Source organism: Lepidochelys olivacea, assembly GCF_965140295.1.
Source record: "Lepidochelys olivacea isolate rLepOli2 genome assembly, chromosome: 6".
Lineage (NCBI taxonomy): Eukaryota > Metazoa > Chordata > Testudines > Cheloniidae > Lepidochelys > Lepidochelys olivacea.
Window position 1 is genome coordinate 91,214,473 of NC_140416.1, and position 23,049 is coordinate 91,237,521.

At 40.6% G+C, this 23,049-nt stretch overlaps 1 protein-coding gene across 1 annotated transcript in view; it reads right to left on the reverse strand.

The window, feature by feature from the left end:
* CEP128 (centrosomal protein 128) overlaps positions 1 to 23,049 on the reverse strand; it is a 447,165-nt gene that overhangs the window by 415,238 nt on the left and 8,878 nt on the right. Inside the window, exons 2-5 of the mRNA XM_084632372.1 lie at positions 13,297 to 13,457; positions 10,726 to 10,812; positions 2,453 to 2,579; positions 1,650 to 1,771 (exon numbers count right to left, since the gene is read on the reverse strand). Of these exons, the coding sequence (XP_084488498.1) occupies positions 1,650 to 1,771; positions 2,453 to 2,579; positions 10,726 to 10,812; positions 13,297 to 13,443 (483 nt within the window). The 5' untranslated portion in view covers positions 13,444 to 13,457. The remainder of the gene's footprint in view (positions 1 to 1,649; positions 1,772 to 2,452; positions 2,580 to 10,725; positions 10,813 to 13,296; positions 13,458 to 23,049) is intronic.

Sequence of the window (23,049 nt, forward strand, 5' to 3'; positions counted from 1 at the left end):
AAAGATATTTAACTATACATGCAAAAATCTTATTTGTATTCTGGAAAGCACCATAAAAAGACAAAGTGCTGTCTATACACACAACAAAAACAGTGTTTTTCCAAAGAGCTTATTATTACAGATATTTTATTGTTGAAAAGATTAACTAACTCTTCTTTTAGGGGAAAGGTCATTACAAAGATTACGGTGGAACAACTCTGGTAGTTTCTGGGGTCCTCAGGCTCTCTTAATCCCGTGTAATAAAGATTTAGATTGGATTACAGTACCAAAGTTGCATTTTTACATCAACTGATCGTCTAGCATCTAATGAAGATAAAGAGCTCATGCTGATTTGTTAGATCTATCGGCTGTCTTTAATACTAATTATGGTGAGGTTCTGTTGGCATAACTGTGGTTTACTGCAGAGGTAGAGGGACTCGCTCAAGTAGCTCCATTCATATCTACCCGGGGGAGCCCAGAGAGTAATTTGGGGTACATGCTCATATGCGCTGAAGCCTCTCACATAGGAAGTACAATAGAAATCCATCCTATTATACTACCCATTCAAAGTGTATATCAGGCTGTTTGGAGAGTTAATGAGTAGAGATGGGCTGAGGTGTCTGCAACAGACCAACTGACACCAAAATCTTCATCTCATTTCACCTGCCTGGTGCAATGGGACAAATAACTCAATGTCTACATGTAAGAGGGTGAAAATGAGGGCAAGCTGGCTGAAGTTAATCCAAACAAGATTGAAGACTCTGATATCACTATACACCATGCCTTTGTCACCATGAGTTTGGATTGCCATATATGTAGCTTTATGTGTAGTACATTATGAAACCATATGAAAATTGTGGCCAATCACATGGAGCAGATTCTCCCCCTGGGCTATCCACTACAGTTGTAGTCATTAAAAAAGCTCAAGGTGAGCTCCCTTAATTTAAAAGAGATGGTGCTGGTCTAGGGCATCCCACAGAGGAGCTCTTGAATCCAGAGCTTGCTTCCTCATAAGCCCGTGAAAGTTAAAAACTGTTAGCTACAAGACCTGCTTTAAGCAGACATTTGGGATGAAGATGAATGATGGACTGAGAACTGGAAGTCCCAGCATGTTTGAGATAAGCATAGGTGAATTAAGCATGGGACAAGACTAGTGTTTTAATTCTGTGTTGATGTTTATTTAAATAATTGTGAATTGTAAAGCACTAAGAGCTGTAGTCTTTAGATCTTTTTCTCATGATTACAAAAGCTAATTTATTACATGTCAATCCTATATCAAGATATTTTCAAATAGTACCTTTTAGGATATATACAGCATGTCACAGCCTCTGTCACTCTTTATATAAATAAACGATCAAGTTTTGGAAGGAGCCCACCTTAGCCAGGAGGACGGTTCCCACATGGTTAGTATTTTGAGTGAGAGGTGAGAGTGAACGAACTACAGCAAGGGGAATCTTAGAGGACCTTCCTCAAAAACATGCACAATATGCTGTGCTCACAAGTGACATGAGTGCACTATGCATAAAGAATACTTAGAGAAACTCTAGAAAGGACTTTCGTGTCAGCAGCCAAAATACAAGTCCATCTGCTCTCATTTCACAGATTTTTTTTTTTAAAATAAACAACCAAAAGGGAAGTTTGAGAACACATCTCCTACTAGTATTGAGTACCTGGTCCAAATTATCAGCCTCATCGACAAACCGGACATTAGCAGATTTAGACCTCTGACGTCTAGTGCTCCGAGAGTCTCCATAATCCTTGAGAGGTGAGGTAGGCTGGAAATGGCGACTCCCTTTACAAGATAAGGGGTAAAAAAAGAAATAAATGGAAAGACAACACTGCAGAAAGGGAAAATTTAAAAAAAACTTCACACACACACACATACATATATAGGCATATGAGGAATCAAAGACACAATGTGATAAATTTCACAGATAACCAATAAATACATTTATTGTGTGCTTGTGCATTTCATCTCTCAAGTTTCCCCCCAAAAACCCTGCCATCTGCCCACTAACCCATCTTCCCAGGATTTAGTCTAACATTTCAAACAGTTTTGTTTCTTTAAAATCAACCTCCTAAAGAAATATTTCCTTCTCATCCCAAAAGTGAAGCATTTGTCCCCAAAATTACACCTGTCCAAGTCCTAGGGAGGAAAAAATTCAATACTGGGCAATGTCAGGTTTTCCTATACATAAAAATATCACAATTTTAAAGTCCAGTATTTCAGAGCTCTCTCAGGCTAGAAAAAGCAAATTTATATTAAAGGAAAAGGAAGATTCCCAGCTTCCCAATGAGATACATAGCACTTACTACCAGCCCTGAATAGGCCCAAAACATTGGATTTTTAAAATCATGACTTTTCTTTAAATGGAGTAGAACCATGTTTGTTTTTCTTTTTAATGTAAATTCACTCTCTAGCCTTAAAGCAACGTTACAATGCAGTGACATTCTAGAGCTTCTTAACACTTACCTGTGGCTGCTTCACCCTCCAGGTCACTTGTGTATAAACTTGAAAGAGAGGCACTTCTCATTCCAGAATTTCTGAACAATCGTTGGCTCCTTAATTGGCCTATAGATTGTTCCAGTGTCTCTTTTAACTGCAGTAAAATGACAAAATGTTAAAAGGTGTGTATACAGACATGCAAGAAAGTATGAATGTAAAAAGTGTGTGCATGTGCACACACGCATGAGCATATAAATAAAATAAATAAATAGGTTTTGCTTTGAAAACCAAAAAGAAAAATCTGGAAAATTGACTAAAAACACAAGTAGAGTTGCAGTCTAGGAACACCAGTTTTTGCAGTTAGAGCTGAAGAGTAATTTCATTGTGACATGACAAAACTTGTTGCATACAGTGTCTATGCAACAAAGAGGCATCATATTTTGATGTCTCCACATCATAATACACTTCACGTCACATTTGCTGAAGTGAAAGTTTTGGAGACAGGTCAATAGTCCTCCAACCCTGCTGGCAAGAGGTAGAACTGGTCTGAAGAAGACAGGAGTGATAGCCTCATAGCATTTTAAGTACAGTATCTTTAAAATAAAAGGACACACAAAAAAGTGCAGTGCAGCAGGACCACAAAGGACTGTTCTGCACCACAACCTAATCAGACAATGGAGAAAGTCTCAGCAAGACCAAAGAACTCTCACCAACTTGAAATGAATTGAGAAGGAAATGAGAAATATCAATTATTTCAAATTTCACAGAATTTAAAGGCCAGACTAGACTATTATGCTCAGTTAGTCTGACTTCCTGTATAACCCAGGCCATAGAATTTCACCATGTGATTCCTGCATCAAACCTGTATGTTCTAGTTGAGTTAGAGTATATCCTTTAGAAAGGCATCCAATTTTGATTTAAAGAGTTCAAGTGATGGTGAATTCATTGAATACCTAAGTAAGTTGTTCCAATGGTTTATTATTCTCACTGTTAAAATGTTCACCTTATTTTAAGATGAATTTATCTAACTTAAGCGTCCAGCCATTGGATCCTGTTATGCTAGATTAAAGAGTTTCTGTTAAAAGGAAGTCTCTCCCATGTAGGTAGCTATTTATAGACACTGATCAAATGACAGTGGCTCAAGACAGTTAAATCCAAACCCGACTGTGAAGAGTTACAAAGGCATCTCACAAAACTAGCTGACTGGGCAACAAAATGGCAGATGAAATATAATGTTATAAGATCAAAGTAAAGCACTCTGGAAAACATGAATCTCAACTATACATACAAAACAATGGGGTCTAAGTTAGCTGTTACCACTCAAGACAGATCTTGGAGTCATCATGGATAGTTCTCTGAAAACATCTGTTCAAGATGCAGCAGCAGTTATAAAGCTAACAGAACATTAAGACAGAAAATATACTACTACTATTATATAAATCCATAGTACACCACACCTTGAATACTGCATGCAGTTCTGGTCATCCATCTCAAAACACCTTTTACTTATCACAAGAACCAGAGGTCACCCAATGAAATTAATAGGCAGCAAACACAAGGAAGTACTTAAACCAGTGGTTTCCAATACCAGGTCGCAGAATGTAAGGCCCTGGGTCACAGCGGCTCTGGTCTGCACCGCTGACCGGGCCGTTAAAAGTCCCGTCGGCGGTGTTGGCCAGCTAAGGCAGACTAGTTCCTACCTGTTCTGACACCACACTGCATCCCGGAAGCAGCCAGCAGCACATCCGGCTCCTAGGCAGAGGGGTGGCCGGGGGCAGGTCCAGCTCCTAGGTGCACGCTGCCCCCGCCCTGAGCACCGGCTCCACACTCCCATTGGCCGGGAACCAGCCAATGGGACCTGGAAGGCTCGGTGTCTCTTGACAAGAGCCGCATGGAGCCACTTGTGCTCCTCCACCTGGGAGCCAGACCTGCTGCTGGCCGCTTCTGGGGTGCAGAGTGGTCCATGGTGCCAGGACAGGCAGGAAGCTATTAGCCAAGATGGTCAGGGACACAATCTCATGCTGTGGGTATCCCTAAACCTCCGACTGCTGGAAGCTGGGATGGAGTAATCATCAATCAATATATTTCAAATATGAACAGAGTTGCATACCACACAAGAAGTAACTCAGCAAACTGCCAAAAAAAAAAAAAAAAGCACATACAGAAAACTATGCCAATGGGATGAAATAGTGTGGTGCACCTGGCTTCAGTGCTCCTGCTCTGGTCCCACAAAGTCAAAGATCCCAAGTCAAAGTGGGGCATGAGTTTAGAATACCTTTAAAGGAAGTCCCCCACCCAATTAAAATTAATTTTACTGTTTCTATAGAGAAATTGAGGTGGTAATGTAAGTACTCCAGGGACAACAACACAGCAACAAGAAGCAAAATCCCTTTAGAAATAACTACAGAAAGAATTAAAGAGAGACTCCTAAAAATGTTCTGTTTAACATCAACTTAGTCTATGTTAAATGCTGAAAGAAACCAGATGTCATAAGAGGCATGAAGATAATCACACATTAGTAAGTTACACACACATTATTAGAGGAGGTGTAGAACACAAGTGGTACATTCATCCAGTCACTCATTTATTAGGCTAATAGCTAATATCTGTTCATACTCTTAATCAATTGCCTCACTTTAGCAGATAGAATGGCTGTTTTTGCAAGACAAGGGTAAAAACAACACTATTTGTATTCTGGTGATTTGTTAGATGAAGACCTGGGTACAATACTTGTCATGGAACAACTGGACATCCAAATAAGATATGGGTTTTAAAAAAATTTTGTTGTAAATTGTATGTGTCAGACTGAGAAATCTTGATGCAGTAGAACTTACCCGCATATACTCGATCATAAGCCGGTTCGTTTATAAGCCGACCCCCCAAAGATGAATAAATAAAAATGGAAAAATTTTATGACCCATTCGTAAACCGACCCTGTAATTCAGGGGTCAGCAAACTGTGGCTCCCAGGCCATCAGGATAAGTTGCTGGCGTGCCAAGATAGTTTGTTTACCTCGAGCGTCTGCAGGCACGGAGGTAAACCTAAGTAAACAAAGTGTCCTGGCATGCCAGCTGCTTATCCTGATGGGCAGGGACAGCAACTGGTGGGGAAATTTGGGGGGGGGAGGGGGAGAAGCTGGGGGTTACAGGAGTAACCCCTGTGACCACCCCCCACCTAACCCCACCCCTAGCCCAGGATCCCCACACTCTCCCCATCCCATCCCTTCCCACCTTATCTGGGGAGGGCGAGGGGAGGATGTCTCTGGCCTGGCTGGAGCTGCTCCAGCAGGCTGGGCAGCACAGTTGCAGCCTGCACCGGCGGGCCAGACCAGGTGGCGTGGCTGCAGCATGTTCCAGCAGGCTGGGCCAGGTGGCATGGCTGCAGCATGCGCCAGCGGGCCAGGCGGTGTAGCTCACGAAAGCTTATGCTCAAATAAATTGGTTAGTCTCTAAGGTGCCACAAGTACTCCTTTTCTTTTTGCAAAGTGATAGTAGTAGCAGGAACAAAAACCTTTAAACATATCTTTACAAGAAAAGCAAACTTATTTTAAGACTGTCCTGAGACAAACACATTGGTTCTCACATGAGATTCAAAGCAGGAGTGAAAACAACAAGGAGTCTGGTGGTGCCTTAAAGACTAACAGATTTATTTGGGTTCTAGCCCATGAAAGCTTATGCCCAAATAAATCTGTTAGTCTTTCAGGTGCCACAGAACTCCTGGTTGTTTTTGTGGATATACACTAACACGGCTACCCCTGATACTTAAAGCAGGAGTGTTTGTTTAAGTTACAAACATCTGAATTCTACCCAGGCCAAAGAGAAAGAGGCAAGAATTGGAACTTGATAGCTAAGAAAAGACAAAGGCAGACTTTCACAAAAGAATAATGAAAACTCCAGTGGCTATTAGACACACAAGGGTAGGCAAACACATCCCTGGTCTAGCTAGAGGCCACACAGCAAGTAGGGTTAGAACCAGGAATGAAATCCAAGTCTCCTACCTGCCAGTGAACCACACTGCCTCCTCTTATGTGACGATAGGGACATGAGGTCTAATGTTTTCACTAGCTAGAAGGAACCAGATTCAATCAGGCTAAGGAAATTAGAGACAGGAAAGAACTAGGGTTTTTACAGAGTCTCCCTTTTCCTCATTTAATTGTTCCTGGTTAGCTTTGTCTTTGCTATATGTGTCTTGCATCCAGAACTGATCTAATCCTTCCTGGCTATCTTCTTCACTACAGCTACGAAAGAAGCATCTTGGGGAGCCACTAACATGCATTTTCGTAGTCAAGTTGAGCATCCTGAGCTGACAGACAAATTCTGTTTCTGAAATATATTTAGTACAATCATCTAGGTAGTGCACTGTGGCTTCCTTTTGCCTTCACTCCTCTCAGTCACTGACAAGCATATGGAGTTCTTTCCAAATAGACCGCAAACTGTTGAGTTTAAAGAGATGGGCATGGAAGTACAGTCAGTTGTGCAAGAACAACTCTGGACTGACTTTGTTAAAAACTAAACAAAACCAATGAGCTGTAAATAAGGTTTACATAATGAAACTACATTTGGTGGATACTGCAGAACACTGCAAAATACAAATCTATCATAACATAGGATTTGCTGCACTGGATCACTGTGCCATCAAGCCTATTACCCTGCATCAAAGAGTAACCAACATCTTAATACTTCATAGGAAGGAAAAGACATCATTTCCCCCTTCATTCACCCACCTAAATGTTTTATACATAGGGACGAGAATGAAGGGGAAGAAACAAAGATTCCTTTTGAAGTAAAGTGAAAACCAGGATTAAAATTCATTCATTGTAGGAGCAGCTCACAATCAAGACATGGCTATATTATGATTAAGCTAATTGTTGATAGTCAAACTTCCCCTGAGCAACTGACGACAGGCAAAATAGAAGGATGTAGACTACAGTATTTTTATGCAAAGCAGGATGCTGTAATAATCTTCTTCTAATTTCTCTGTCAGGAATCAGGGCCTGCAGCAGAGCTAGTCTCCAGGCAGCCTCATTAGTATATCTGGGCTGCAGCCTGATTAGCCATCCAACCTGATTGGCTGCAGAGGCCAGCAGCTGCAGCTTGCTGGCTTCTCAACACTCATCCCCATCACTGTGGCCTGCTCTTGCATTACCTTGTTCATGCTGCTCCTGCTTGCATCGAGCCTTGCCTCTGTACTTCCCCCTACCTTGAACCCCTCCTTTCCTGCTTGCTCCAGTTCCTAACCTCCAGTTTGACCCTTGACTCCAGCTCCTGTCTCGACCCTCTGGCATCCAGATCCTGACTTCCGATTTTGACCGTTGGTTTTGGCTCTTAATGACTGACTATGGCTCTGAACCCAACCACAAGGCCTGCTGCATGCTCCGGCCAATAGGCTACACTGCCTTCCTCCAAGTGGACTGACCTTCCTCATAGAAGCATCCAGGAATGGAAAGAACTGTTAAAACCATATTTTTTACTCTTTGCTCTAGTTTCAACAAGAGACGGCAGAGTCCTAGATCAGCTTAGATATTTTGAAAACTAGATCATTCCCTGGAGGTAACATGTAATTGTGGAGTTAGAAGGTAGATTTCTGGCTGTTAGGATTCAGAGCAAGACTCTTGTGAAGACACAGTCTCAACACAATACACCTATGTTTAATTCCCTTGTATGGCCTCCCATCACCCAACAAAAACTTCCTCACTGTTCCAGCAGGCTTGGAACCATATAAGAGGGGACAATTGTATCAAGGGTTCCGGCAGCCAGGGATGAGAAATAAATAGTAGCAAATCAGCAGCATGTCAAAATAAGCAAGTGAGACTGCTAGCAGGCAGGAAGAAAGCATAAGACCATTGGTACACAAGAAGTAGAATATGGATGTGAAGGTAATGGAAGATGACTTTTTTATGTTCAGGGAAGTGAACAGGAGCTGTTTGGAAGATGAAGTTTTTTATTAATAGAGGGTGGAGACTATACTTTAGTATTCTAAGTCTCCAACAAGAGGTGTCCTAAAACTTTATTGCTCAACTTGAAGAGAAATCAAGTCAGAAAGATATCAGTCATCCAGATGCTAAAAGAGAAGGTCCTGAATCAAAATAAAATTCTGACACAGCCATGCTCAGCCAAAACCCAGTTCAACTTCTAGCTGCCTGAAAAGAACACCTACCAGTATATTGAGAGTAAATAAGCCAATCATGTTTTTCTATACTCTGCAAAGTTAGTGTCTCTCTAAAAAAAAAAAAAAAAACTGAATAAATTCCATTAGTAAAACAGTGAAAACTAATAAAACCCAACTGTGAACCTACATTTGAGTCTCCCATGTCCAAGAGAAATGTTAAGAGTAAAAATCAGCAATTAAATTATATATATCAGCAAAGGCACAAGTACTCAAGTTTATCTTCTAAATCAGAGTACTGTATTAGTATTGAAGACATCTACGCTTCCCAACTGGGATAGTTATATTCCTAATTACTAGGATAGAATAAAATTTTCCTACTGCTTTTTCAGAAGAAAAATAGCAGGTAATTCAACATTACAATGTAGAAGTATGGAAATTCTACATAATTTAAATATTTAAGTTTAATTTCTTTAAATATTCTACTTATCTGTATTGTGCAGTTGTACTTGGTAATAGTACAATGGAGCACTGAAGGGCATATTTCACTAAAATTTACACAACTTACAGAAGTTGTATTATTGAATTCAATGAATATATACTAGAGTACTCAAATATTAGGCCAATTTTCAAGCAAAACAGTACATTTTCCACATTTCCTTTCATATTACAGGATTCAGTTTCAATACATCTCTGACTGTAACATCTCAAACTTGATAGCTCCTGTCAAATATAAAGGGAAGGGTAACCACCTTTCTGTATACAGTGCTATAAAATCCCTCCTGGCCAAAAGCAAAATCCTTTTACCTGTAAAGGGTTAAGAAGCTAAGGTAACCTCGCTGGCACCTGACCCAAAATGACCAATGAGAGGACAAGATACTTTCAAATCTGGAGGGGTGCGGGAGAGAAGGCTTTTGTCTGTCCGTCTGATACCTTTGCAAGGAACAGATCAAGGATGCAAGCCCTCCAACTCCTGTAAAGTTAGTAAGTAATCTAGCTAGAAAATGCGTTAGGTTTTCTTTGTTTTGGCTTGTAAATTCGCTGTGCTGGAGGAAATGTTTATTCCTGTTTTTGTGTCTTTTTGTAACTTAAGGTTTTGCCTAGAGGGATTCTCTATGTTTTGAATCTGACTGCCTGTGAAATTATCTTCCATTCTAATCTTACAGAGTGTTTCTTTTATCTTTGTTTTGTTCTTCAAATAAAGTTCTGTTTTTTAAGAATCTGATTGGGTTTTTAGTGTCTTAAAAATCCAAGGCTGGTTTGTGCTCATCTTGTTTATTCTCAAGCCTCCCCAGGAGAGGGGGTGTAAGGGCTTTGGAGGATATTTTGCGGGAAGACTTCTCCAAGTGGTCTCCTCCCGGATTCTTTGTTAAATCACTTGGTGGTGGCAGTGTACCAGGTTTTAACCTAAGCTGGTTCCCAAGGCAAGAAAGAAATCTGTGCCTTGGGGAAGTTTTAACCTAAGCTGGTAAGAATAAGCTTAGGGGGTCTTTCATGTGGGTCCCCACAACTGTACCCTAGAGTTCAGAGTGGGGAAGGAATCTTGACAGCTCCCAGAGTACCAACCAATTTGTTCATCCTTAACACTATCCATCTCCTGTTTTACTCTACAATTAAATATCATCCCATTCATTTCTGATTAAATTCACCCTGGGGTAAAGGCTTGCAAAATGCCTGTGTACCACATTTAAGCACCATTCCATGTCAGAGGTTTAAGTTGTGTATAGGGCCTTGTGTGGGCCCTCTGAACCATGGTTAATTTTGCCCTTCAGCCATTTCCTAAAGGGACCACAAAGAAGACTGGGCCAACCAGTAATAAAAGTGTTCTAATCTCATTCAGAAACTCTATTACTTCCAAAAGGTGGTAGTACAGAAGACTATTAAAAGATTGATTTATACTGTTTAAATCTCTCTCTATATATAAAAACAAGGAGTCCGGTGGAACCTTAAAGACTAACAGATTTATTTGGGCATAAGCTTGTGGGTTTTTTACCCACGAAAGCTTATGCCCAAATAAATCGGTTAGTCTTTAAGGTGCCACCGGACTCCTTGTTGTTTTTCTGGAGACAGACTAACACGGCTACCCCCGATACTTCTCTCTCTCTCTCGCTTGCCCATTGCTAAACACCAATTTTCAACTGGTTATATAATAATACAGGAGGAAGAGGCTTAAGGTTACATTGAAAGTTGCTCACAGTTGCTATAGCTTCAGTCTGCTCATTGTTGTACTCTCTGTACTGTCCTAGCATCTGGTCAACATGTCTCAGGTTTCGGTTGGTATCCTTAAGAACAAAATTGAGGAAAAAGAATGTTAAATTAGAAATCTTCTCTCCAAAGAAACAAAAATGCATTACTTTTTAGCTTTACCATTAATACTTTGCCTCATATTAGGTATCTAAATAAGTGATCTGATTTTCAATGTGGCTGAGCACCCACTACTCCCACGGAAGTCTGTGAGAGCTAGAGATGCCGAGCACATATGAAAACAAATCAAATCAATCATTTTCAATAGATGCTTAAGTTTAAGCAGTCAAATTTTGGACCTTAAAGGACCTTAAAGCAATCATTTAGCCTCATATTATGGCAATCCCATTGAGATTCCAAAGTATCATTATTAAGGCTACATTGTAGTCACGGGTATTTTTAGTAAAAGTCATGGACAGGTCACAGGCAGTAAACAAAAATTCATGTCCCGTGACCTGTCCATGACTTTTACTATATACCCCTTACTAAAATTTGGGCCAGAGGGCCAAGAGCGCTCTGGAGCAGCAGTTTGGGGGTGCTGCAGGTGCTGGGGGAAGGCAGGCTGCAGCGTGAGGCCCAGGACTCCTGCTAGTGCTGGGAGGCAGGCAGCAGCATAAGGCCCAAAATCTCTGCTGGTGCTGGCAGGGGGGAGGGTTGGCAGGGATGGCAGGCTCCCTATCCTTCTCTGCCCAGCTCCTCGGAAGCACCCAGCATGTCCGTGCAGCTCCTAGGGGGAGGGAAGGCCGGAGGGCTCCATGCGCCACCCCCACCATGAGTGCTGGCTCTGCAGCTCCCATTGGCCAGGAACTGCAGCCAATAGAAGCTGCAGGGGCTGTGCCTGCAGGCAGGGGAAGCACGCAAGCCTCCTGGTCTCTCCATCTAAGAGCTGCAGGGACATGCTGGCCACTTCCAGGGAGCCCCCCGCAGGTAAGTGCCAACCCGCACTCCAACCTCCTGCCCCAGCCCTGAGTCCCCTCCCACAGCCAAACTGCTGCTGGCAGGAGGAGAGTGCGGTGGCCCAAGACTGCCCCAGCAATGGTCAGTGCGGCTGCCCCAGGGGCTGCCTGAGCTGCTCAGGCAGCCACAGAGCCAGCTGCATCAGAAGTCACAGAGGTCATGAAAAGTCAGGGAATCCATTAGTTCCGTTACCTCCGTGACAGATACGCAGCCTTAATCATTATCTGTATTTTACAGAGGCAAACAGCTTAAGCTACCTGTCAAGTTCAACAAACAAGGAAGAGAGAGCTTGAAGCCATAGGTAGGCACTCTGAATAAACTGAAAATAAATACTGGCATTTTTGTTATATTGTCTGGCTCAACAGCTACATAAAAATATAAGACACTGTCAAGTAAAAAGGAAGTGTGATCTTCTAGTTATGGCATAAGACTGGAGTCAAGAGATCTGGATTCTATTCAGTGCTGGGATTCACTTCACTCTCAATGCCTCAGTTCCCTCATCTGCAAAATGAGGACAATACATACTTCACACCAAAATATTGAGTCTTAATTCATTAATCAAAATGATGAACACAGTGCATCTAAATCAGGATCCTTCTTCAGCTCAGAATTAAAACTGCAGTGTTGTATCTCACTTATTCCAGCTCAAGTTTACTCTGTTTTCAAGTTAAAATTTTTCTTTTCTAAAGTTACAACTCCGCAGACTCACCGTGGGTTCTCTCTTTCTCACACATCACCAGTAGCAAAGATACTGCAGGGCAGGCCAACTTGCACCCTCATTTTTATTGCTGGTGATGGATGCATAAAGAAGGAAAGAACCCAGCTTGAATCTGCAGGGCTGTCAGCTGGAAAGCAGTCTTAACTTGCAAACTGAGCAAGTTTGAGCTGGAGTCAGGGATACATAAAACATGGAACCCCACAATGCCAACTGTACCGAATTACTTTTGCCCACAGAGAAGCCACTGCCCCAAAAAGTCATCCAAACAAGTGACATGCACTCTCTTTTGCACTCTGGTCTGTCCATGATCCTTCATCTGAACAGTATCTATTCAGATCATCAGATCTGTGGGGAAGGGATCTTTGTCTTCACACCCATCTGTAATTATTTTTTTTTATTTATATTGTGATAACACCTAGGATTCACAGGACCCCATTGTGCTAGGCAATGTACAAACACAGAACAAAATGACAGTCACTGCCCCAAAGACCTAATGTATCCTGTTGGAATTCTCCAATTAATTAAAAAAAAAAGGATTGCTCTGTTCACATTTTGCCAACTTTGTAACTGAATGAGACATTATCAGACCTTTCAATGTTTTAAATGAGTCATTTCTAACAATATTTTATCATGCTTCCATGTTGCTGTCAGAAATAGCAGTAAAATACTCACTGTAAACACAGACATGTCATGCTTTATTTCCCAAATACTTTTTACAGTTTGTAAATGGCAAGTAATATTTCCCATTACCAAAGCACTTTAGACCACCTCATTCAGAATATTGGGCACTTTCTTTTAACAAACATAACTTATCTGTTTGCACAGCATCTGATCATTTTCTAACAACCTGTAAAGTGCTTGCTAAGGTATGGATCTTCTCTGTAACATCTCCAGCACCATGGTTTCGGGCTCTGCTGTGAGTGGCTCTTAGAGGGCCCCGCCTTCCTACACGACCACGAAGAAAGTTCTCTGAATCACTGGATGAATCTGCCATTGATGTATTAAAATCTGGGGAACAGGGAAAAAGGACAGATCTGAATGTAACCACACTTATATTATAAAATCTAGTCATTGAAATATGAACAAACTTGAACATCTCTATTTGCCCACAAATATATATTTTTCAGAGTGGTGATTAAGAAGTGTGCAAACTATGATGAATCAGGGTTTTTGATTGTAATAATGTGAAGGAAGATGACTATTACAGTGAATGCTGACAACTCTGGAAGCATAAACCAGCTGAAACAACTAAAGAAAAACAGGCACATGAAAATAGTTTAAGATGCAACACAGTATACATTTCTCTGCACTATAGATACACGCAAGAACTTTAAAGAAGCAACTGATGCCTCATGAAAAACATTCTATATAGAAATAGTTTTGCCTCTATTTTCTCTCTTTATAGGAAGAGGTGAACAGATGTAGTGGGAAGGAGATTCTTTCTATATTAAATATAGAAGTTGACATAAAATCCAAGATCTCTGTTTCTTACAAGTTCACCTGCTTCAGATTAACATGAAGTCATAATCCTGATGAAGTGAGCTGTAGCTCACAAAAGCTTATGCTCAAATAAATTGGTTAGTCTCTAAGGTGCCACAAGTACTCTTTTTCTTTTTGCGAATACAGACTAACACTGCTGTTACTCTGAAACCTAACATAATTGTCACTACAGCAACAAAATTATAACACCACAAAGGAGGAATTAGGAGTTCAGGTGATCATAGGTAGAGAAGAAGACTCAAAACAAATATATTTTTAAATGCAGCTATCACGAGAAAGAATTTTTAAGAAGGAAGCGACAGAAAAAAATATATAGGAAAAAGTAGCATTTCTTAGGCAGAACAGCCTTGAAATAGATTTCAAAAATTTTCAATGAGGCATGAACTCATATTTAGTATTTTTTGTTTAATCTAGAGAAGTGTTAACTTCTATTAGTGGAAGCAGATTACTGGAGTCAGGACATCTCTGTTCTCTTCCCATCTTTCCACGAACTTTGGACAAGTCACTTGCTAAGTCACTTAGACAAGTCCTATGCCTCAATTTTCAGTCTGATCTGTCAAGCAGTGTGTTGCAAGTTTTAATTAGTCGTGGTAAAGTACTTTGAGACCTTCAGATAAAAGAAGCTTTAGAGTTATTTTAATATTTTTGCTTTATTTAATTTTCATTAGACATATCTTTTCAGACTCCTCATATCAAATATGCAACATAGTTTTTTTTAAAGTCTTTCTATTCAGACATCATCTTCATGATAAATTCTCAATGTGGTACATGCAACTTCTACTATATCTAATGTCTTTTAAAACCATTTATGTCATCAACCCATCTATCACTTTTCTCCTCCAGCTTTGACGACCTCTTTGTCCACTTCTTCAATGAAGACCTCATCTTTTTTCCAGGCTGCCTCCTACTCTCTCTCTTCCCTTTATATTAATCTAACTAAAATGAATAATCTTTTCCTTGATGTTTATGGCTAATGATTAAATTATATTCACATTTCTCCCTCCCTATGTATTTTTATTGAACTACTAAAATATACATTTACTTAAACTGAGTATCACCACTACTATAAATCTTGTTTTTCCTCACTTTATGCCACACTACTGTTTACACATCTTAAATTCATATTACACACTCTTTTGGGCAGGAAGCGTGTCTTTCCACATTTTCTGTGAAGCACCTAGCATAGTTTTGGATTATAAAAATAGTGTTTATAAAAATAACACTGTTGTTGAAGAATTGTGTACATCGTAGCAGTCAATCATGTAATCTACATTGTTTTAGAAGACAAAGAACTGATATAGCAATATTTTGGAATAATGTGATAACTACTAGATACATTAATGCAAGCAAACTCCCTGACTTTTCAGAAGGTCTTCTTTTTAACTCCATAACTGCAATACATTAGCAGCCTAAGAGCTTTACTAAAACCAATGATAATATTTTGCACTTATACAGCAGCTTTAATCCAAGGTTTTCCTACAGAGCCATAAATCCCCATTTCATACATGCAGAAACTGAGAAGGCAGGAATGAAATCTAGAATTTGTCAAAGGTCACATAATGAATCTGTGGCAGAACTGGGAGTATAACTCAGGTCTTCTGACTCTCAGTCTATAGGTCTAAATACTAAACACTGCTTCCATAAATGCACAGAATCCTTCTAATTTCTCTCTACATGGATTCTTTGCAAAGTTTTTTGATTTACAGAAGATGAATGTTTATATTATGTTGTCTTATTAGCCGGCCCAGCCCCAAACCAGATTCCCAGATCCAAGCTTTGGGAACGTTCAGGTATTAAAAAAAAGCAGCTTTCAGCTCATGCCCACCTTTATTTAAGGTTTAAAAAATAAAATAATTATAATATATGGTAATGCTGTACTTAAAATCTTATAAATTTATATACCATTATAAATTAAACAACATATATCTCTTCTCCCATCCTGAGAGGCAAAATTCACCACATCATATCCTGAAAGCCATTTCTGTGTACGTAAGCGGAGTACCCTTAATCCAATATTTTCTACTGTAACATACTTTAAGTAGGCTGGGTAGGGGGAAGAGGTGTGTCATTGAAATGTAGAAAAAATAGTCAGTAGAAACAAAATAAGAACCAATCCTAAGAGGTACTGAACACTCATTTCTTACCAACTTCCCAGGAAGTTCCCAGAACCTCATAAGACTGGGACCTAAATTTTTGAGACTATTATTGAAAGTATTTTTGATAACTGAATGTTAACAACATAAGGGGGTGGAGGGATAGCTCAGTGGTTTGAATATTGGCCTGCTAAACCCAGGGTTGTGAGTTCAATCCCACCGGATCCCCCTTGTGCACATGCTCGTTGACCCCCTCAAAGAATTTTAGTGGAGTAGGAGGCATGATTTCCCCAACAAATTATGTTCATCTATGTGTCTGACAATTTTGTTCTTTACTATGGTTTCAAATAGTTTGGCCGGTACTGAAATCAGGCTTACCAGTCTGTAATTGCCAGGATCACCTCTGGAACCCTTTTTAAACATTGGTATCACGTTAGCTATCCCCCAGTCATTTGGTAAAGAAGCTGATTTAAATGATAGGCTACAAACTACCTACCTACTCCTAGTTAGTAGATCTGCAGTTTCACATTTGAGTTTCTTCAGAACTCTTCAGTGAGTACCATCTGGTCCTGATGACTTATTACTGTTTAGTTTATCATTTTATTCCAAAACCTGCTCTAATGACAACTCAATCCAGGACAGTTCCTCAGATTTGTCACCTAAAAAGAATGGCTCAAGTTTAGGAATCTCCCTCAAATCCTCAGCCATGAAGACTAATGCAGAGAATTCATTTAGTTTCTCCGCAATGGCCTTGTCATCCTTGAGTACGCCTTTAGCTTCTCGATCGTCCAGTGGCCCCACTGGTTGTTTAGCAGGATTCCTGCTTCTGATGTACTTAAAAAAATATTTGCTATTACTTTTGAGTCTTTGGCTAGCTGTTCTTCAAATTCTTTTTTGGTCTTCCTAATTATATTTTTACAATCTTCATTTGCCAGAGTTTATGCTCCTTTTTATTTTCCTCACAAGGATTTAACTTCCACTTTTTAAAGGATGCCTTTTTGTCTCTCACTGCTTCTTTTACTTTGTTATTTAGCCACGGTGGCACTTTTTTGGTTCTCTTACTATGTATTTTAATTTCGGATATGCATTTAAGTTTCTATGCAGCTTGCAGGGATTTCACTTTTGGTACTGTACCTTTTAATTTCTGTTTCACTAACTTCCTCATTTTAGTGTAGTCCCCCTTTCTGAAATGAAATGCTACAGTGTTGGACTGCTGTGGTGTTTTCCCCGCCACAGGGATGTCAAATTTAATTATATTTTGTCACTATTACCAAGCAGTCCAGCTATATTCACCTCTTAGACCAGACCTTTGTTCCACATAGGACTAAATCAAGAATTGCCTCTCCTCTTGTGGGTTCCAGGACTAACTGCTTCAAGAAGCAGTCATTTAAGGTGTCAAGAAACTTTATCTCTGCATCCCGTCCTGAAGTGACACGTACCCAGGCAATATGGGGACTGTTGAAATCTCCCATTAGTATTTTATTTTTATAGCCTCTAATCTCCCTGAGTATTTCACAGTCACGAAAGCTCATGCTCAAATAAATTGGTTAGTCTCTAAGGTGCCACAAGTACTCCTTTTCTTTTTACAGTCACTATCGCCATCCTGATCAGGTGGTCGGTAATATATCCCTACTGCTATATTCTTATTATTAGAGCATGGAATTACTATCCATAGAGATTCTATGGTACAGTTTGGTTCATTTAAGATTTTTACTTCATTAGATTCTATGCTTTCTTTCACATATAGTACCACTCCCCCACCAACACGACCTATTCTGCCCTTCAGATATATTTTGTACCCTGGTATTACATGCTCCTCTGCACCTGTCGGCTTTCCCACAGCCCTTAGTTTAAAAACTGCTGTATGACCTTTTTAATTTTAAGTGCCAGCAATCTGGCTCCATTTTTGTTTAAGTGGAACCCATCCTTCCTGTACAGGCTCCCCCTTCCCCAAAAGTTTCCCCAGTTCCTAATAAATCTAAACCTCTCCTCCCTATACCATCATCTCATCCACGCATTGAGTGTTGCAATAATTAGTTTAATTCATACCCCATCCATGAAATTACAGTTAAATACCTTTTCAAAAATAAAGGGAAGAAATAACAATGGAGAGTTAGGACACAATCCTGAATTGCGCTCTGCACAGGCAGACATCTGCACTCACATGGAGCATCTTGCAGGACCGGGGCACAAATGAGTACAAAGATCTTTCCCTGAAAAGAGCCATTCTAGCCACTTATGACAGGGATTTCAAACAAATATTTGGCCCATGGGCCAGATCCAGCTTGCAAAATGTATTTATGTGAGCCTGAATGTCTACACTGCAATTAAACAGCCCTTTAGCCCAAATCCCAGAAGCCTGAGTCAGCTGACACGGGCCAGTCACAGCTTATTAATTGCACTGTAGAGATACCCTTAGGGTCTTTGAATGCTGTGACTTTCTATCTCCAACTAACAAACAGCTCCAAACTAATTACGTCAATTAAATAATTTTGTTGATTTTGGCTTTAAAGGGATTCTTCTGTACTTAATACTCTTAAGGTCACTATTAACGACAAAAGTCATTTTACAAGGCTGGCCCAGTACGACCATATTTTGCTAAGCAAGAGGCACATGAAGGATTCTTCTTCTTCCAAGTACAGTGAAAACTAAACATCTTTTGGAGGAGACTGATAACACACTGTACTTCCACAGCATCTTTCATCCAAGCACGTCAAAGCACTTTAAAAACAGTAATTAAGCCAAGCAAGATAGCCATGATGATTTTACAGGTGGGGAAACTGAGGCACAAAAAATTAAGTAGCCCATCTCCGGATGCGAATAGACATACTTCCTCAGTGTTGCTGGGAAAAAAATCAAGTGTGCCTTCTTAGCCCTTCACCACTGTTCAATGCTTGGAAGCAATCTGCAGGCATAACCGGAAGCAAAAAAGTGCAAAAAATACAGTACCAAAAACAGAGGGTCAAGGGAAGAACCTAGTGTGATGGAGGGAAAAAAGGAAAAAAAGAGACTTAAAGCAATACCTGATATCAATAAATTAAAGGCACATAAAAAAAATCTATAACTAAGGCTACGATTTAGTCACAGAGGTCAGGGCAGTCACGGATTCCGTGACGTTATTGGACCTCCGTGACTTCTGGGGCTTCATGAGGAGGAGGCAGGTCTGTGTGCCCCTGCCCTGCTGGGGCTGGCTGGAACCAGGACCCCTCAACCCCAGAACTGTGGCTTCCGCTGGGCACTGCCGCCAGGCCTGTGTGCCTCAGCCCCATGGCTTCCCAGCCTTGGTGAGGACTGCAGCTGGGGCCCTGAGCCTCAGCCCCACGGCTTCTGCCAGGGGCTGTAGCCAGGTCCATGCGCCCTAGCCCCGCAGCATGCCGGGCTTGGCAGGGTCCATGCACCCCTTCCCCGCAGGCTTGGCAGGGGCTGCAGCTGGGGCCCTGTGCCTCAGCCCCGCAACTTCCACTACAGGCTGCAGCCGGGGCCGCGCACCCCAGCCCCACCATGTCCCAGGATTGGCAGGGTCCGTGCGCCCCAGCCCCACAGGCTTGGCGGGAACTGCAGCCAGGGCCACATAACCCAGCCCCACAGTGTCCCGAGTCCTGGGCTTGATGGAGATTTGGCAGGGGCCATACGCCCCAGCCCAACAGCATCCCAGGCTTGCCGAGGGCTTTAGCCAGGGTCATGCGCCCCAGCCCGTGGCTTCCACCAGGGGCTGCAGCTGGGGTCACGCACCTCAGCCCAGTGGCTGCACCGGGAGCCATGCGCCCCCTTTCTGGCTTCCCAGAGCCGTGTGCCCCTGCCCTGCTACAGTCAGGGCCGCGAACCCATGTCACGAAGCTGGGCCAGCTTTGAAGTGGGGGCTATGTGCCCCCCGTGGCCGCGTGCCCCTCTGCAGCCACTGAAGTATGGGCTGCGTCCCTCACCACGGCAGGGGGCTCGGCCTCTTAGGCCCCCCCTCCATGGGACTCCATTCTTTCCCCCATCTAACCCTGCCCTCTGGTTATTTTTAGCAAAGTAACAGACAGGTCACAGACTCCATGAATTTTTGTTTATTGCCCATGACCTGTTCATGACTTTTTCTAAAAGTAACCATGATAAAATCTTAGCATGATCTATAACATGTAGCACAGTGGTCACAATACTGTTGAGGCTTAGATGGAGAAAGCAACAAGAATGAATTCTCTCCCACCATGAAAGGTTAGTCTCTTCTGAGTAGGTTATGGTCACTACCATATAATATATTTAAAAACAAATCTCTAATCACTGTAAGCTTCATAACAAGCCTTCAAGACAGCTGAATGCAAGTCTGTCCAGTGTGTGCACACAGTTAACCAAGAGATACTGCATGTGTCAAGTTAACCTGGAAAATATACTTACCTTAAAAGGTGTATAGTCTTTAAGCCCTGGATTCCACCCAAAGTAGTCTGAGTAAAAACCCACAAATAATTTTTGCAGAAAGGTATTTTTAAAAATCTGCTCATACGATGTTATTTCCTGCAAATCCTGTAAATTAAGTAGATCTTACACAGGGCTCAATCTTATTCTATTGATATCAACTGGTGTAGGATCAAGACTGCACATACTACAATTACCGCACTGCACATTAATAGCTTTGCTTACAGGACTGGTGTTAGTCATAAGTAATACAAATGACCACCTGAGGAGCCACAATTTCATGCAGCCTGAAAGTCACAAGGCAATCCGATCTCTGCCTCTGGTAGGTGAAGAAAAAATTCATTGACTAATCCCCGTGCTATTTTGGCTTTTATACACCACATCCATTACCATAGTATCTGAGCACCTTCCAAAGAAGGATAAACATACTGCGACAAAAATTTCACTGTTTGAAAACTGTTAACACCAAAACTATACTAATCACAATTTTGCAATTAGTATACACGAGAACAAAATCACATTCAACATTAAATTTTAGGATTTGATCACAATTAATTGACACAGTGCTCAAAAAGATTTCCTAGTCTACACTGATCACAAAGTCATGGTCAGTATTGTTTCAGCAAACTTGATTTTTCACAACTGTATTCAAATATGGTAAAATTTTACAGAATATAAATTCATAACAGCTTATATCTACCACATATAATCTCTTCTCTTTTTTATTTTATTAATAGATCCATTCTTTTATAACAAATCTTATTAAATTGTAAAACAAATTTTAAGAGGTAAACTGTATTATACACACACGTATTGCAGTTTTTAATTGGCCTACAGAAATCTGTAAAGTTGTACTGACAAAACCTGCTACTAGTCATTTTCTTCAACTTTGTGATATTGATCCCATACATTGGTTGATGCTTTTCTACTCTTCATCTTCCTCTTTTGTATTTTCATTTTATAGTGTCAATTAAAGTCTTTCATCTCATATTTAGGTCCAAACTTCTGTTTTTCAGACATTGAGATGTCTATTTATCAGTTGTCCTATCAAAACTCTACACAATATTAAGCTTTTCTCCTTCTTCCTATTTTAATGCCTTTATTTTGAGTTTAACTTTTACTATGTTTGAAAGGGTTTTTCCCCTTCCTTAGTAGTCAAAAAAACTTCTCAAACCATCAGGTTTGGTGGCAGGCAATGCCCTCTTCCAGCAAACTCCAAAAAATTCTGGCAGGTTTCTAAGTAGTTCTCTTTTCTTCCTTCTGCCCTGTAAAAACTAAGTTAATTCTTCTATTACCAGCATTTCCCAGATTTTTTGATCCCCATTAATAGATTTAGCAGAGTCACTCTTCTTCCATCACCTTGCTATAGTAATTAAAGCAGGAACTAGTACATAAATGATCAATTCTCCATTGCTTTTGTAAGATGTAGAGTTTTCAGGGCAATTTAATAAAAATACTAAGGGGTTATCTGATAGCTGACACCCTGTTATCTCCTTTATGTTGCCTCCAATTGCATTTTAAAATGTCTTACTTTGGGGGCATTTCCACCATATATAGAAAAATCCTTCCATTTCATTACATTTTCTACAGCAATTACCCATCCCTGCACCATAAATTCATTTAATTTAAAGAGACGCTAGGTACCATTGATAAAAAATGGTAACATGGTTTTATTTTGTTAATGTGTTCATTATGGACCATTGCTTCATATGTTCTCCCATTCCTCGGTTTTGGTGTCTATTCCTACAGCAATTTTTCTTCTTTTCATGAACATAGTTGTTTCTAGTAAGTAACAGAGACTACAACAAAGCCCGATGCCAACTCTGTTCACATATTTATTCAAGTGACACCATCATAGGACCTAATCACATTAGCCACGCCATCAAGGGCTCGTTCACCTGCACATCCACCAATGTGATATATGTCATCATGTGCCAGCAATGCCCCTCTGCCATCTACATTGGCCAAACTGGACAGTCTCCACGCAAAAGAATAAATGGACACAAATCTGACATCAGGAATCATAACGTTCAAAAACCGGTAGGAGAACACTTCAACCTCTGTGGCCACTCAGTAAAAGATTTAAGGGTGGCAATTTTGCAACAGAAAAGCTTCAAAAACAGACTCCAATGAGAAACTCCTGAGCTTGAATTAATATGTAAAATACCATTAACTTGGGTTTGAATAGAGACTGGGAGTGGCTGGGTCATTACACATATTGAATCTATTTCCTTAAGTATCCTCACACCTTCTTGTCAGCTGTCTAAATGGGCCATCTTGATTATCACTACAGAAGTTTTTTTTCTCCTGCTGATAATAGCTCATCTTAACTAATTAGCCACTCACAGTTCGTATGGTAACCTCCAACTTATCTGTATATCTTACTATATGTTCCATTCTATGCATCCGATGAAGTGAGCTGTAGCTCACCAAAGCTTATGCTCTTATAAATTTGTTAGTCTCTAAGGTGCCACAAGTACTCCTGTTCTTTTTGCGGATACAGACTAACACGGCTGTTACTCTGAAACCAGAGATTACTTTGTACAGAATGGGGAGTAAACCTTTGTGTTTTGTGGAGGTAGTGAGTAGTTTTTCAAATTGCATCAATTTTC